This window comes from Hypanus sabinus, chromosome 11, assembly GCF_030144855.1.
Source record: "Hypanus sabinus isolate sHypSab1 chromosome 11, sHypSab1.hap1, whole genome shotgun sequence".
Classification (NCBI taxonomy): Eukaryota; Metazoa; Chordata; class Chondrichthyes; order Myliobatiformes; family Dasyatidae; genus Hypanus; species Hypanus sabinus.
Genome location: NC_082716.1, coordinates 38209446 through 38225623, shown reverse-complemented (window position 1 = coordinate 38225623; position 16178 = coordinate 38209446). Strand labels below are relative to the sequence as shown.

Here is a 16178-nt window from a genome sequence, read left to right as displayed (position 1 = left end):
CAACGATCGGAACAATTTTAATGGAGCCTGCCCCGATGAAAGCTATGATTATTACTAAGCATTGCAGTGGTTTAATTATCAGGTTTTGGGTTTTTGATCCTCCACATCAACCCGGCACGGTGGAGAGCACACTCGATAGCAATCTGTCACTAGATCGAACTTGGGAACTTCCCAAACCCGACGCTGAAACATATGTTCTTAAGTGTTTTATCTGCATAGAAAGGTAAAATATATACTATATACAAGTGCAAATGTTTGACTGACTGACGCTAAATAATACCAGATGTACCTGTTCCGACTTACTTAGTAAGAGAACTTCAGATTTTTTTTGGATCCCGATCCATGATAACCCACGCACATCCTCCTGTATACTTTAAATCATCTCTAGATTACTTGCAATACCTAATACAATGTAAATGCTATGTAAAATGGTTGTTATACTGCATTGTTTAGGGAATAATGACAAGTAAAAAAAGTCTGTACATGCTCGGACAACAAGTGCTGAAAGTACACTTCTGGGTTTTCGCGATTCGCGGTTGGTTGAATTCGCAGATAAGGAGGGCCAACTGTACATTGTGTGCTGGCTGATGATTGATGTTTGAGGCCGTATCAGGTGGCATTGCACAGCAACTGATGCAACCATGAGACAAGGTTGGGTGGGGGATGGGGTCTCCCCGAAATGCATACAGGCCAATATAGCTGAGTGTTACACTGATTTTCCCAATCCTCTTGCATTTTGAAGTCCCCCATCACAATTATGTCATTACCCTTATTTCATGCCTTTTCAACTCCCTTTGCAATCTCAACTCTATATCTTGGCTACTATTTGGAGGCCTATATATGATTCCCGCAATGGCTTTTTTACCCTTGCAGTTTCTTAGCTCCACCCACAAAGATCAACATTCTCTGACCCTATGTCACCTCTTTCTAAAGGTGTAATTCCATCTGCTACCAATAGAGCCACACCACCGTCTATACCAGGGGTCGGCAGCCTTTACCACTGAAAGAGCCATTTGGACCCGTCTCCCACAGAAAAGAAAACACTGGGAACCACAAAACCCGTTTGACATTTAAAATGAAATAACACTGCAAACAACGTTTTTTTTCCCTTTATGCTATGTATAAACAAACTACAATGTGTTGCATTTATGAAATCGATGAACTCCTGCAGAGAAAACGAAATTACATTTCTGCATGCAACAAAAACATTTTGAACTCCGAAAAAAAAGACGTTGGGTTGAAGGTTACTTTTAAGTAAAATAATCAATGTCTATTTGAGTCCTTCTTGTATTTATGAAAAAAGCCGAACTTAAATTGTCCACCAGCAGCAAACCAAAAATAACATCAGCCAGCTGTCAACCTGAAAAATTAAAGGACTATTTCATTGAACGATGAAAAAATATGCATATACGTAAAATAATAGGCAATTAAAATATTTATCATACTTGGTTAATGGGATTTCTGCTCCTGGACCTCAGCGCACAGCGTCTGCACATCAGGGCTGTATGACGTCACCTTCATCTTTACACAGGATCGCAAACTGTCATCTGTGAGGCGTGCGCGATGTTTGTTTTTAATAAAGTTCATGTTGGAGAACACCTGCTCACATACATATGTGAATCCAAAGATCGACAGGACTCCAAGTGCATATTTTTTTAATGTTTATGTAAATGTCGGGGATAGCATTCCATGTTTCGAACACAAGTTTGTCTGGTTTGGGGAGGTTTTCAATATCACTCCATTTGTGATTCTGAGCAAGAACGGCCTTCTGACGGGCAACATCTTCAAGGTCTGCTGTCAAGCTTCTAAACTTGGACACCCATATGTTTTTGTCGGCTATGTCGGCCAGTTCCATCTCAAGATCAGGTTGACTCACACCTGCCAATGCAGTTGTATTCAGTAGGGATAGATCGATGCTTAGGGGATAATGTGTTTTTTACTTCTCTGAACTCACAGAAGCGTTTCCCAAACGATGTTTGCATTGCGATGATTGCAGAATGTAAATACTCCGAATTTATCATGTTGTGAGCTTGCGTGAGCTCTCTCAAACTGGGGAAGTGAGACAACGTGCCTTTTTGTAAATCTCTGGCAAGCACTGTCAACTTGCGCTCGAATGCCAAAACATCCTCCAACATGTGCAGAGCTGTGCGTCCTTTCCCCTGAAGAGCTGTGTTCAGTGTGTTCAGGTGCGCTGTCATGTCTACCATGAAGTGTAGCTTTTACAAGCATTCTGGCTGTTCTAGCTCAGGAAAGGTGAGACCTTTGCTCCCCAGGAAAGTTTTCACTTCTTCCAGACACGCGACAAAGCGTTTCAGCACCTCCCCTCTGGACAACCACCGAACTTTGTTGTGCAGCAGGAGATCAGAATATGCGCTTTCCAGCTCGTCCAGTAACAAACGGAATTGACGGTGATTTAAACTTTTTGCCATTATTTTATTGACAATCTGAATGACAACATCCATTACTTCTGTGCATTCCGGAGGAAATGTTTGAGCGCACAGTGCCTCTTGGTGCAAGATGCAGTGAAAAGTCAGCAGCCTTCAGTCCAGCGAGTTCTGCAGTAAAGCCACAAATCCCTTGTGCGCTCCTATCATACTTGGTGCCCCATCAGCAGCTACTGACACCAGCTGGTCTTTATTACTTTGGCTCATAAACAATTCAAGACAGCCTCACAGATGTCCTCCCCCCGTGTTTGTCCTTTTAGAGGTATCAACTCAATCATTTCTTCCTGTGGCCCGGCAGAGTTTACATATCGGCAGAACAGCGCTATTTGTTCAATATCACCTTTGTCTTTAGACTTGTTACAGGCAATCGAGTAGGCCACAGCTGAATTGATGTCTTTAATTTACGGTCTTCTGATGTCTTCTGCCATTTTTATGGTTCTGTCTTTGACATTCTTTGCAGAGAGGGGTATATCACTGATTTTCTGCTCAATTTCACTCTTGCTTTTAAAGTCCGTGAATAGATGTTCTGAAATCTTAATGAAAGATTCTTTTATATATTCACCATCTGTAAACTGCTTCCCGTGCCTGACTATTTCCTGAGCGGCAACAAAACTAGCATATGTCATTGATTTTCCAGTCATCATTCACTTTTTGAGATGATTTTTGCTCAGATCAACCTTCCGCATCAGTTCCGAAACGGCTTTTTTTTTTCTCTCATCTCCATCCGGATATTTTTGAGCAAAGGCTGCGTGTTTATTCTGGAAATGTCTTGCGACTTTTGACTTTTTGTTGTTTGCTAGTTTCTCATTGCATATTAAGCATACCGGTAAACCAGTCTCGTCAGCAGTGAAAGCAAATGAATCTGCCCACGTATCATTAAACGTTCTGTTTTCTTCAGTCACTTTTCTTTTTTTAGAATTCTCCATAGTTAGTCTACCTTGGATTGAAAAATTAAAGAAATCGCGCATTGGCGGGTGTCAGGCATTGGCCGTGGTGACGTATATTAATAGCGACAAAAAAACACGTTTAATTTAGATTGTACAAGATCACCATAATCTTCAAATTTAGAATTACATTTCAAAAACTAACAAACTAACATAAAATACATTTTAATTAAATACTCGTCATTTATTTTCCAAAGCCATAGGGAGCCGCAGTACAGAGATGAAAGAGCCGCATGTGGCTCCGGAGCCGCGGGTTGCCGACCCCGGTCTATACCTTCCTGCCTGTCCTTTGGATACAAAGTATATCCTTTGACTTTAAGCTCCCAGCTGTGGTATTCTTTCAGCCACAACTCAGTGATGCCCACAACATCATACCGACCAATATAATTGCACCACAAGCTCGTCCACCTTATACCAAGTGCTATGCACATTTAAATACATCACCTTCAGTCAGTCCTGCATTCTTTGCCCTTTCGAATTTTGCTTGTGTGGTACAATTTTAATTCTTTGGCCTGATTGCATTTGTACTCTATCCTTGTCCTTCCTTACATTCATGTTACTTGTAAACTTGCTGGTTCATCCTCAGCTCTATCATACTGTTTCCCATCCCCCTGCCATATTAGTTTAAGTACTTCCAACGGGTCTAGTAAATCTGTCCACAAGAATATTGGTCCCCTTCAGATTCAAGTACAACCCGTCCCTTTTGTACAGGTCCCATCTGCTCCAGAAAACGTCCCAATTATCCAGAAATCTGAATCCCTCCATCCGCTCCAATTCTTCAGCTACATGTTTATCTGGCACCTTATTCTATTCCTATCCTCACTGTCACATGGCACAGGCAACAATCCTGAGGTTACTACTCTTGAGGTCCTGCTTCTCAGCTTTCTTCCTAACTACTTGTATTCTTTTTTCAGAACCTCCTCCCTTTTTCTTCCTATGTCATTGGTACCAATATGTACCACGACTTCTGACTGCTCGCCATCCCTTTTCAGGATTTTGTGGTTGCCTGACACCTATGAGATAAACGTCTTGGACCCTGGCACCGAGGAGGTGAACTACCATCTGTGTTTCCTTTTCGTGTGCACAGACTCGCCTATCTGACCTCCTGATTATAGAGTCCCCTATTGCTGTTGCCATCCAGTTCAGTTCCTTCCCCTTCTGAGGGGCTAGAGGCACAGCCGCTGTTGCTTCCTCCAGGTAGGTTTCCACACCCCCCACCCTCCCCAAAAATGGAGTACTTATTGTTGAGGGGGATGGCCACAGAGGTGCTCTCCACTATCTGATGTTCTCCCTTGCCTTTTCTGTCCCTTGTAGCCTTGGGGTTACTGCCTCCCTTTAGCTCCTGGCTATCACTGCTTCACTTTCCCTAACAGGCCAAAAGTCATCAAACTTCAGCTCCCTGTATCTCAGTGCACCTGGTGCAGATGTGGCCATCGGGGTGACTGGGAGTCTCCTGGAAGTCCCAAATCTCACACAGACCAGAGTGAGACCATTCTCTCCAGAGCTGAACAAGAAATAAGGAATGAACTTGCCTACCCTCTGCCTATTCTCATTGAAGCCTTGTTGAGCCAAAGTCTTACTATTCTGAATCAAGACAGCTCTTTGTTGGACCTGTGTGGGAATGCTCCTGTTACGTCTGCACAGTACTTCAGTCAATGACTACCATTGAAATACTTGCTGCTAGCACTTTACCTGCTATAATTTTACATGTTGCCATTTTTAGGTTCTCACCAACTGTGTGACTTTTCCTTTTTTGGGTAATAAGTTCTACCAAATAACTTGCTTTCTTTTATCTTTTTACTGTCTTTATTAACAATAGCTTTACTCTGTTTTGAGATTCCAGTAGCTGTTTAAAATAATCATCACTTTTGCATGTCACATGGCTGTGATTTATAGTTAAGTGTCTTTTCAATTCTATAAGAGCCATTGCTGCATTTATAAGTTGTTTGCCACAGACTAGGCACAATGGAATAGGACAACTTGGATCACCAGTCCATGTAAGCTAAACGAGAAAACCACAAAAAACACGAAAACTTCACAATGCAATTCACTTCTAACCTACACAGTCTGCCTTTTGTTATACAACAACAGCAAAGTGGCAGGCCAGCAACTTACGTCACGGCGCATAAAAATTCCTTTAGAATGAAAATTTATGTCCAATTTTCTGCTACACCAGTAAAGTTTGTTTGCTCTTGTAAATCAGTCAGCGGTGCGTCAGGGGAAGTTTCGAAAGGTAATTCGGGAGGGAGAGGCTGACGTCACAGTTGGGCGAGTCCATTCAATGATCAGAAAATGTACCATGCTTGTCATAGCCTACCGTACTCCCCTCCATGCAATACAGCACTTCTCATCAGCCTACTGGCCTCCCCTCTGCAATCCAGTGCTCACCGATTATCAGCTGCCAGCCCTATCTCGCATCAAAAACTGAGAATGGACTCAAGCAAATAAACACTGTCCTAGTGAGAGGGACTAGTGAGAAAGGCCACCAAGAGGCTTGTGACAACTCTGGAGGAGTTGCAAACTTCGGTGACTGAGATGGGAGAGATTGCTCATATAGCATCTGTAGCCTGAGTGCTTCACTAGTGACTGCTTTATGGGAGAATGGCAAAGAGAAAGTCACTGTTTAAAAAAAATGAGTGAAATCTTGGCTAGAGGCATGTGGGAGACTGAAGTCAATTGGAAGAAGGTTCTATGTCTGATAAAACCAAAATTGAGCTTTTTGGCCAATGAACATTATGTTTGGTGTGAGCCAAGCAGTGCACGTCATCAACATTGATAGGATGCAAAACTGGGCTGAGAAGTGGCAGATGGAGTACAACCCAGGTAAGTGTTAAGTGGTTCAAATATGATGGCAGAATATAGTATTAATGGTAAGACTCTTGGCAGTGTGGAGGATCAGAGGGATCTTGGGGTCCAAGTCCATAGGATGCTCAAAGCAGCTGCGCAGGTTAACTCTGTGGTTAAGAAGGTGTATGTTGTATTGTCCTTCATCAATCATGGAATTGAATTTAGGAGCCGAGAGGTAATGTTGCAGCTATATAGGACCCTGTTCAGACCCCACTTGGAGTACTGTGCTCAGTTGTGGTCGCCTCACTACAGGAAGGGTGTGGAAGCCATAGAAAGGGTGCAGAGGAGATGTTGCATGGATTGGGGAGCATGCCTTATGAGAATTGGTTGAGTGAACTCGGCTTTTTCTCCTTGGAGTGACAGAAGATGAGAGGTGACCTGACAGAGGTGTATAAGATGATGAGAGGCATTGATCATGTGGGTAGTCAGAGGCTTTTTCCCAGGGCTGAAATGCTTGCCACAAGAGGACACGGATTTAAGGTGCTGGGGAGTAGACACAGAGGAGATGTCAGCGGTAAGTTTTTTACTCCGAGAGTGGTGAGTGCATGGAATGGGCTGCCGGCAACGGTGGTGGAGGCGGATAAGATAAGGTCTTTTAAGAGACTTTTGGATAGGTAGATGGAGCTTAGAAAAATAGAGGGCTATGGGTAAGCCTAGTAATTTCTAAGGTAGGGACATGTTTGGCACAACTTTGTGGGCCGAAGGGCCTGTATTGTGCTGTAGGTTTTCTGTGTTTCTATCTCTATGTTACTATGTTTCTATTTTAGATAAAAACCTAAGTTAATGATGGGAATGTTAGTTAGGATTCTCCCTAGTGCATCCCCAGATTTTAGTACAGACTATTTGAATATACTTGATTTTACATTCTATCTTAAAACTATTCCCCATTTTGAGTGTTTAGTGAACCTTGGACTAAAAGTGAGCTTTTAGGCTGGAGTGCAAACTTGGAAGGACATTATTTGATGGTTAGGAAGGGCATCAGAGAAGGTAGATTAATATTAACATGGGGTAACAATAATTCTGTTTCTGTTCCCATGGATGTGGCCTGATCAGCTGAGTATTTCCAGCATTTTCTGTTTTTAAATTACTTTGGCATTACTTAGGTGTTAGCGAGGTGCTAGAGCTAGGAACTTGGATGAGTAATTTAGTTACAGAAGAGTTCTCCTAAATTGAAGGTAATAAGACTACTTTATCCAAGAAATGCCCAAAAATTAGTATTCTGAGACCAGCAAGGTTGTATGAGGGATACGATCTCTCGTGTAGCTTTAACTTCCACTAAAATTGATCTGAAGTTGAAAGGAATAAATGCTGATAAATGAAGAAAGACAGGAGGTGTGGGTGGATCCTGTATTGATTGCAGGTGAAAAGGGTCTGGATTTGGAAAGGAAATTCCTGTAGCATTGAGTGGGTGATGCACAGACCAGAGTCATGGAACAAATAGTTGTGGGAAGATTTAGTTGAAAGAGATTATAATCAGATGGAGTGACAGCAGAAGGAATTCAAATATTAGAGTGAGAACTTTAAACTTGAGGCAATGGATGATTGGCTGTCAGTGTGGATGAGCAAAGAAAGATGTATTAAGTAATTAAACTAATTTTGTGCTCGGCTGTAGAACACTGAAATAGCTGATTATAAAATATGGAGCATGAGAGAGATTTGTGAGAATTAAATTTTCAGTGTAAATGGATTAACATTGAAGGAGGCAGAGATATTAGAAATGTCATCTGGATTTATTTTGAATGCTAAGACTATATCTTAGAACAGATAGTTCAACCTTGCAAAAGAATAAAATTTGTGACAAGTATATGCTCTCCCAGTGTCCATTGAAATAGGGTTAGGTTTAAAATAGTGAAATTCAAATATTTGTTAGTATTTGAATTTAGATCTAGTGTCCTGGTGACAAAATTGTAATTTTTAATGGTTGTTGATTAGTTTTTTTATTTTTCAAATGTAAGGGGGAAGTATACAGCTAATGCAGGACCTTTGACAGCTTTGCTATACAGAAAGACCTTGGAGTCTTAAGTCCCTAGCTCCTTGGAAGTGGCCACACAAGTAGATAGGATGGTAAACAAGGCATATGGCAGGCTTTCCTTCATTGGGTGGGGCACCAAGTATAAGAAGAAGGAAGTCATGGTTGCTTATTTATTGTTGAGATACAGCACAGAATGGGCTCTTCCAGCCCTTCGAGCTGTGTCACCCAGCAGGTCTCAATTTAACCCTAATTTAATCACTGAGCAGTTACAGCTACATAAAACTTTGTTTAGGCTGCACTTAGAGCAATGTGTGCAATTCTGCTTGCCCCATTACAGGGAGGATGTGGAAGATTTACCAGGATACTTCCTGGATTAGCTGGCACACAGTAACATTAATTACTCGAGGGCATGTATTTAAAGTGACATGAGGAAGGTTAAGAGAGATGCATAAGACAGGTTTTTATACTGAGAGTGGTGGGTGCTTGGAATGAGCTGCCAAGGGTAGTGACTATGCAGTGAATAGTGAATATGAATCATTTACAAGCAGAATAGATATGGTTTAAATTGACATCATGTTCAGTGCAGACATTGTGTTCTGAAAGGCCCGTTCCTGTTCTGTACTTTTTTTTGTTCTATGTTCTCAAATTTCTTCTCGCTCTTTCTACAGGTACACAAAAATGGCTACAGGAGCAGATGTTCGTGATATCCTGGAGCTGGGTGGCGGTGATTCTGAAAACACACCTATCAGTAAAAAAGATATTATCAACTCAGATAAGGTACAGCTGGCTTTGTTTAACATTTAATACTTGTGCTATTGCTGTTAATTATCTATGTTATCAATTGCTGATTGTCCAATGACAGACATTCATTTTGAATACATCTTCAAAAGTGTAGATAGCAAGGAGCCAAAATACAAAATGTAAAATTGAGAGGAAGCTGCCAAGAAAATTTGCACTTTCATCTCCTTTTTTCCCATCACCAATTGAAACAAGGTTCTGTAATGTAATCTCTGTAGATTAAAGAGTTTCTCAATATTTTTTGAGATCACTGCACTCCCAAGGGAAGCTTGTTGAAAGACAAAGGCACAATATTGCAGTGAGGAGCTTCAAGAAAAGTTGAGAGGCAAAGCTGCAGCATTATTGATACTGGTCTTTTCTGAGATTGGCTGTGTTGAAGATCCTTTGATTAGGATCATGGTATACGTTCCATTGAAATGCAAATATAAACTGTCACTTTGGAGGAGATTATATTACAGTCACGAGTAGATGGAGTCAAATGCTCCAAAGAAAAAGTGAACTGGCTGGTCCTGCTCTTTGAATCTTTATTTGGAATTATAGTGTTGAAGCTCATGTACACTATTTAAGAAGGATAGAATCCACTCTATCCTTCTCAACCACTGCAATGAGACAGCTGGGAGATAAAGATTTTCCATGTGTCAGAGAATTCTTTTGTTGCTACAGCTATCTTGCCTGCATTCTTGAGGTTGACTGCGATTATGCCGTTTTTCAGGTGTGCGTGATGAGACAGGATTTGTGACTGAAGTTCTTTGCCTTCAATCTTTAGAACTTTGTGATGTTACAGACTGCCTCATGGTCTTTGAGGAATCCTTGATTGTTTTTGAATCAGTAAATTTCATCACCACTATTTACTTTTGCCAAGACTCTTAAGATAGGGTTTGGGCAAACTTGAATTGTTGTGGAGGTTGAGGGAAGATCTGAGAGGTTTACAAGATTGAGAGGCGTAGATAGAATAGACAGCCAGAATCTTTTATTCCAAGTTTGAAATGTCAGATACCAGAGGGCATGCGTTTAAGGACACTGTATCGCAGACATGTCAAACAGCTTGAACAATTCCACAATCGCGCTCTGCGATCAATCGTGCAAATCCGCTGGTAAGACCATATCTCCAACCTGACAGTCCTGGACTGAGCCAATTCCACAAGCATTGAAGCCAAGGTTTTGAAGGCTCAGCTCCGATGGACTGGCCGTGTGATCCGCATGGATGAGTCCAGAATGCCGCGTCAGTTGTTCTATGGAGAACCGGAGCAGGGCAACTGTGTCCGAGGTCGCCTAAGGAAGAGGTACAAGGACAACCTCAAGACAAACCTTAAGTGGGCCAAACTCCAGCCCTGCGATCTCGAACACACTGCTGCTGATCGGTCCAAGTGGTGCAGTCTATGCTCCAAGGCAGCAAACAACTTCCAAGCCAATTGGCACATGCAGCGCCTCAAGGCGAGTCAAGAAAGGCACAGGAAGGTGTCTGCTCCTGCCCCAACAGCCGGTGCTCCTTGCCCCATCTGTGACCGTATCTGCACTTCGGACCTCAGCCTCAGAAGTCTTATGCGTGCCCACAGACGTTGACTGCGCAACACATTCGTCTTCCTCGGACTTCGAGAGACTACTACTGACTGTGCTTAAGATAAGAGATATGCGGAGCAAGTTTTTAATACAGAGTGGTGGGCTCCTGAAATGAGCTGCCTGAGGTGGTACATCAATATGGTGGTACATCAATATGTAGAAAATAGAAGGGTGTGGGCATTATGTGGCAGAAAGGATTAGTTGGACATTTTCTTAATTAAATTAGGTTTCTTTGAAGGACTTCTGTTCATATAGAACATAGAACAATTCTATCTGCCCATATAGAGCTGATCTGCATTCTTTATGAAAAATGGTCCTTGTTTTCCATGATCTTGCCTGTTTGGCCAGAGATGGTTTTGATAGCACGGAAGAACCAGTGCATGTCATGGCTGTCAGTGAGTCATTGAGCCTCCTGTGTTTTCTCCATCTATGTTAAGAATTTTAACTCCTGTGTTTTCAGCTGGACCTCTGCATTCAGGTGCTAAAGTTCTTTTATTTTCCCTTGAAGACAAGTGAAGCTTTCCTTATGTTTGTGGTTAATTAGCTCTTTGATTTATTATTTACTTCAAAGCTTAGTATGTTGACCAAGTATGTTGACTTCAAGGAAGCATATAATCAGTGGGCATTCTGGTGTCCGGGCTGGGGCTGAAAAACAATTACCATTGTAGTTTTTACAGCTTTGACATAGATCTTCTGGAATAATACTTGTAATTGAAGCTGCTATTTTGGGCCCTATTGATAGTTATAGTAGGGCAGATGAGACAACATTCAGTTCAGCAGTCATCAGTATTTGTTAAGACCAGGATAATGCAAATAGTTTTATGATCCTTCACTTGAACAATGACAAAGTTTAGCAGCTGCCAGTGCTTGAACTGGAGTTGTTAGCCTGAGGTCTTGTGCTGGCCCATTTGCTAAATCAGGGTCTGCCATGATTAATTTATCATAAGGATTCCACTGGAGAAAGCCTTCCCTATTTCTTTTTGCCAGAGGGTTGCCATTGAGGCATTACAGCCTCTCAGGAGGATCACTTTGTATGCCTTTAGGAGGAGGGTTTAGATTTTTTCCCCCCAAGTTCAAAGTCCTCTTTAGACTTATCCGAGCTTCCTGAATTGGCTCATATGAACTGGTCATTGGGAGGAGGGGTGGTCTTCTTCGCCACCACGTCATTTTCTGCCTCAAAACGAGTGTGGAAGTTGTTAGCGCATCTTGGAGGAAGGCATTACCAGCACAGGCAGGTGATGTTGTCCTGTAGTTGGTGATGTCCTGAATGCCCTTCCACATGTGCCGCTTGCCACCGCTGTCCTGGAAACAGCTGTGGATTTGCTGGGCGTCTGCACGCTTCGCCTCTCTGATGCATAGTAGCTGTCACTAGGACTTGATAGAGTCAAGATGTTGGTCCTGTGGCAAAGGAGACCAAGACAGTTACAGGTCAGACAGCGTTGCATGGGTATTGACACTTGGACATTGCATCTATTTGCTCAATAATGCAGGGCTTCCCAACCTTGGGTCCATGGTTCTGTTAGTTAATGGTTGGGGTCCATGGCATAAAAAAGGTTGGGAACCCCTGCTCTAATGGGATATCAAAGTCATGTAAAATCTTGTTTTTGTAAAACTCTTGTGCATGTTTGGGTAACATCACTGAATAATTATACACTCCCAGTTCTTAGATTATTAGTGCCATTTATCATTCTCTTATAATTAGTCTGACTTGGGTCAGTTCATTTGACATGGATTTACAATTAAAAGTATCTTGTAGCTAACCAATGTTAAATCCACAGAGCCATCAAAAAAGTAATGAAGTATTTCTTTAATTGAAACTAAGTAACTCTCGATGTAATTGGAAGAATATTTAAAAATATTTCAGGGTGAAAAAATAAAATCAAAAGTACCTTTTTTTTATTTGAGATGAAGAAGGAAGAGATAAGCCTTTCCATGCATAAATGTGTTCAAAATGAAAACCAACGAACTGCAGATGCTGGAACTGCAGAGACACAAGTGACTGCAAATGTTGGAAACTGGAATAAAAAAAAAGCAAAATGCTGCAGGAGATAAAACAACTTGTAGAAATGCAGATACTCAGCAGGTGAGGCAACATCTGTGGAATAGAAATAAGTGTTTGCATTTCAGGTGTTCCTGCTGAGTATTATCAGCATTTATTGTTTTTTTTGTGTTGAAAAGTCAGGAAAAGAGTAGGTTAGTAGAATGGATCTTTGCCTTTGCATAAAATTGTTGAAAATGATAATTTTAAAGTCCACTATAGATACTAACATACTGAATAAAATGGGCAGCTGGAACTTTACTCTGCTTGCACATGAGATAATGTGAATAATTGGTGGTTATAATTAATATTTATTTCCTACTTTGTGATTAACTTGTTTTCTGTACAGTTTTATTTCCTTTAGCAATCCCCCAGCTGTCACTGCATCCTGTAGTGCTGAAGGTAATTTAGAACAATTTTTTTTCTGTTTAGAAAAAGTCAAAGAAATCAACAGAAACGCTCACTTTCAAGAGACCGGAGGGAATGCACAGAGAAGTTTATGCTCTCCTATATTCTGACAAAAAGTAAGTAAAAGCAAATGATCTGTAATGGTTTTATCATTGCTCACTTTTTATAGTTAGTTAAAGAATGTTGAACTTTAGATTTACAGCAGCCTCCTGTGGCTGAAAAGCAATATTACAATGCAATCTTGTTCCACTGTGCTGAATTCTACTCACAGTTTACGGATCTTTTTGGTTTAGAATCAATCCTTGAAAATTTTTATCAACGCAAATTAGCAGATCATCATCTCATCTTAATGTAGTGGAGTAAATTTTAGATTAGAAATAATGCATAACTGCAATTTGACAGAGACAGAAAATGAAAGGTAAAAAATCCCAATTACAGGATTGTATATGTGTTGTAGACCCTTCTTAAGCATGCTTAAGAAGATCTATTTAATCAGTCCCATTTGCTTTCAACAAAGCTTTATATTTATTTTTTCAAAAATCCTGAAATTATTTGATCCTTTAAAAGCACCAATATGTTGCACCACAGCATGTATGTTTGGAGTCTGCTTTGGTGAGTAAGAGAGTTGATAATGCTTCAATTATTTATTCGTTTAATTTAGTTTTATATATAAATATTCTTAACCATGCAGTTTGCATTTGCAACTGTAAGTAAGTAATAAGAAGTGGTGTATATATATAGCCTGTTGGTTTTTAGGTGATTAAATAGTGGCAGCTGATTAACTGCAGTTATTGCGAGCTTACTTAGAACTTGGAACTGGATATACAAATTAATGGGCTTTGCTAAAACACAGAGGGCAATGTCTAAAGAGTGTGGACTTTGGTGAATAAAGGACTATAGTAAAGTAAGTGGCACAGCAATGTAGTAGGGTGGTGCAGTAGTGTAGTGGTTGGTTAGTGCATCACTTTACAGCACCAGTGATTACTTTATCGTTACCTTTAAAAGGTTTATACATTCTCCCTGAGATGCGTAGGTTTCCTCCAGGCGCTCTGATTTCCTCCCACATTCCAAAGATGTACTTGTAGAGTTAGTGAGTTGTTGGCATTCTGTGTTCGAGTCGAAAGTGTGCAACTCTTGCCTAGCACAATCTTTGCTGAGGTCAAATCAAATCGAATAAAATTTAATTATCTTTCAACCATATGTATAGCATACAGCTGAATGTAATAGCATTCCAAGATCCTGAGTGATTTGTCCCACAATTAATGGTACAGTCTCGCAACATTGTACAGACACATGCAGTCCAGCCTGTCATCCACCAATTGAACACAAAAGGGCAGCATCAACGGGAGAGATCAGCTCCAAGCCAAGTATGGCTGCCACACTGCACTGTCTCCAGCGTCTCCTCTCCTGGTAAGCAGCATGCAAGCTCACGACTTGAGGCCTTGTCCTCACTACATCCAGGCTGCATGGCTTCCATGTCATCAGTCACACCACCAGACAAGAGTAACAGACCTGTGGCAACTTATATTGTCATTGTCCAAAGAGTCTTGCAATTGCAAGTGAAGTGTCGGAGACAATCACCCACTGTTATACTGCATGCTGCTTTCGCAGACCAACTCTATTGCCTTCGAGTAGCAAGAAGCACCAGTGTCTGCAGCCAGGTCAACTCCTTCCTCGACATCCTGGTCAGCTCCTTCGACAACAGTGCAGCTACTCTGATCAATGAGCAGCTCACTAGTGGCGTAGCCCTGCATTACCCAAAGTTCTTGGAGTAGAATTGTCTTGTGATCATAAAAAAAAGCAGCTTTGGTTGGTCCCCAAGAGGCTGCTGCATGCAAGCGCCTCCATCTTAACAAAAAAGACCTGATTTGATTTGACACAAAACGATACACTGCATTAGATGTTGCAGTGTACATGTGACAAAGTTCATCTTTTTAAAAAAATCACTGCAGTTTTATAACTAAAAGATGAAATTAATTATTCTGAGTTCTGCTTAGCGAGCTACCTTAAACAGGAACAGAAATGGTTAGTTATCTCAGACTTGTAGAGTGCACAACCTGTGCAAGACAGAAACTCCAGGCAGTTTCCCATGTCTTAGATAATCTTATTTGCTGGGCATGTTGTCAATTGGAAAAGCTCAGGTATGGGTTTTGTTCTTTGAGGAAAAGATGGCCCATCCATGTGCTTTGTAAATAGCAAAATTCAAGAGGTGGGCACCTCACAGCTCAAGAACGTTGTTAAATGAGTGAATTACAGTCAGCCCTCCTTATCCGCGAGTTCCGCATGCGCGAATTCAACCAACCGCGAATTGAGAAAACACGGAAGTCATCCAGCTTTTTTGTACATCTTGATTTGACCACAGCATCTGCAGTGTTTACTCTTCCAGCACTTGTTGTTTGAGCATGTACAGACTTCTTGTCATTATTCCCTAAACAATGCAGTATAACAACTATTTTACATAGCATTTACATTGTATTAGGTACTATAAGTAATCTAGAGATCATTTAAAGTAGTGGTCGCCAACCTGTCGATTGAGATCGACTGGTCGATCTTTGAGACTTTCCAAGTAGATCCTGATAAAGAAGAAAAATAAATACACAAATACTGTCGAGAGATTGTTTCCGGGTTGCAGGGTTTTAGTTCCGTTCTTTCTGCCCAGTGTAGCTCCCTCGCACTGCACAGTGTAATTCAGTGGTCCCCAACTACTGGGCCGCGAGGAAACAATACGAGTCAGTTGCACCTTTCCTCATTCCCTGTCACATCCAATGTTGAACTTGAACCCACGCGAGGTCAGCATTCGCCGAAACGCCGTGATACCCTTGTGCCAGGGATCACTGGTTGGACTCACGCGGCAGGTGAGAAGCGCCGTTGCTTCTGGCCTAGAGCGCGGACAGTTGGGCGCCGCCTCTAAACCTGTTCACCACACCGAATGTTCATGGAGAACCCGGTGCTACAATATTCGCAGATGACCTAATTCGGGCTCAACGTTTCGAAAGTAGCGGATTGAACACAATCCACTGCGATCTACTGGAACAAACTTTTAGTAAACACAAAGTACACTGCAGATGCTGTGGTCAAATTAACACGTAGAAACAAGCTGGATGAACTCAGCAGCGGATTCAACAGATTTTATTCAATGGATGCTGCCTGACCGGCTGAAACAAACT

The 16178-nt window shown here is 41.5% G+C and overlaps 1 protein-coding gene across 3 annotated transcripts in view; it reads left to right on the top strand.

Annotated features, from left to right (window-relative positions):
- dmap1 (DNA methyltransferase 1 associated protein 1) overlaps nucleotides 1-16178 on the top strand; it is a 101588-nt gene that overhangs the window by 23581 nt on the left and 61829 nt on the right. For all 3 annotated transcript variants that reach the window (XM_059984147.1, XM_059984149.1, XM_059984146.1), the window contains exons 2-3: nucleotides 8876-8984; nucleotides 13036-13127. In XM_059984147.1, coding sequence (XP_059840130.1) covers nucleotides 8886-8984; nucleotides 13036-13127 — 191 coding nt within the window. In that variant the 5' untranslated portion in view covers nucleotides 8876-8885. The remainder of the gene's footprint in view (nucleotides 1-8875; nucleotides 8985-13035; nucleotides 13128-16178) is intronic.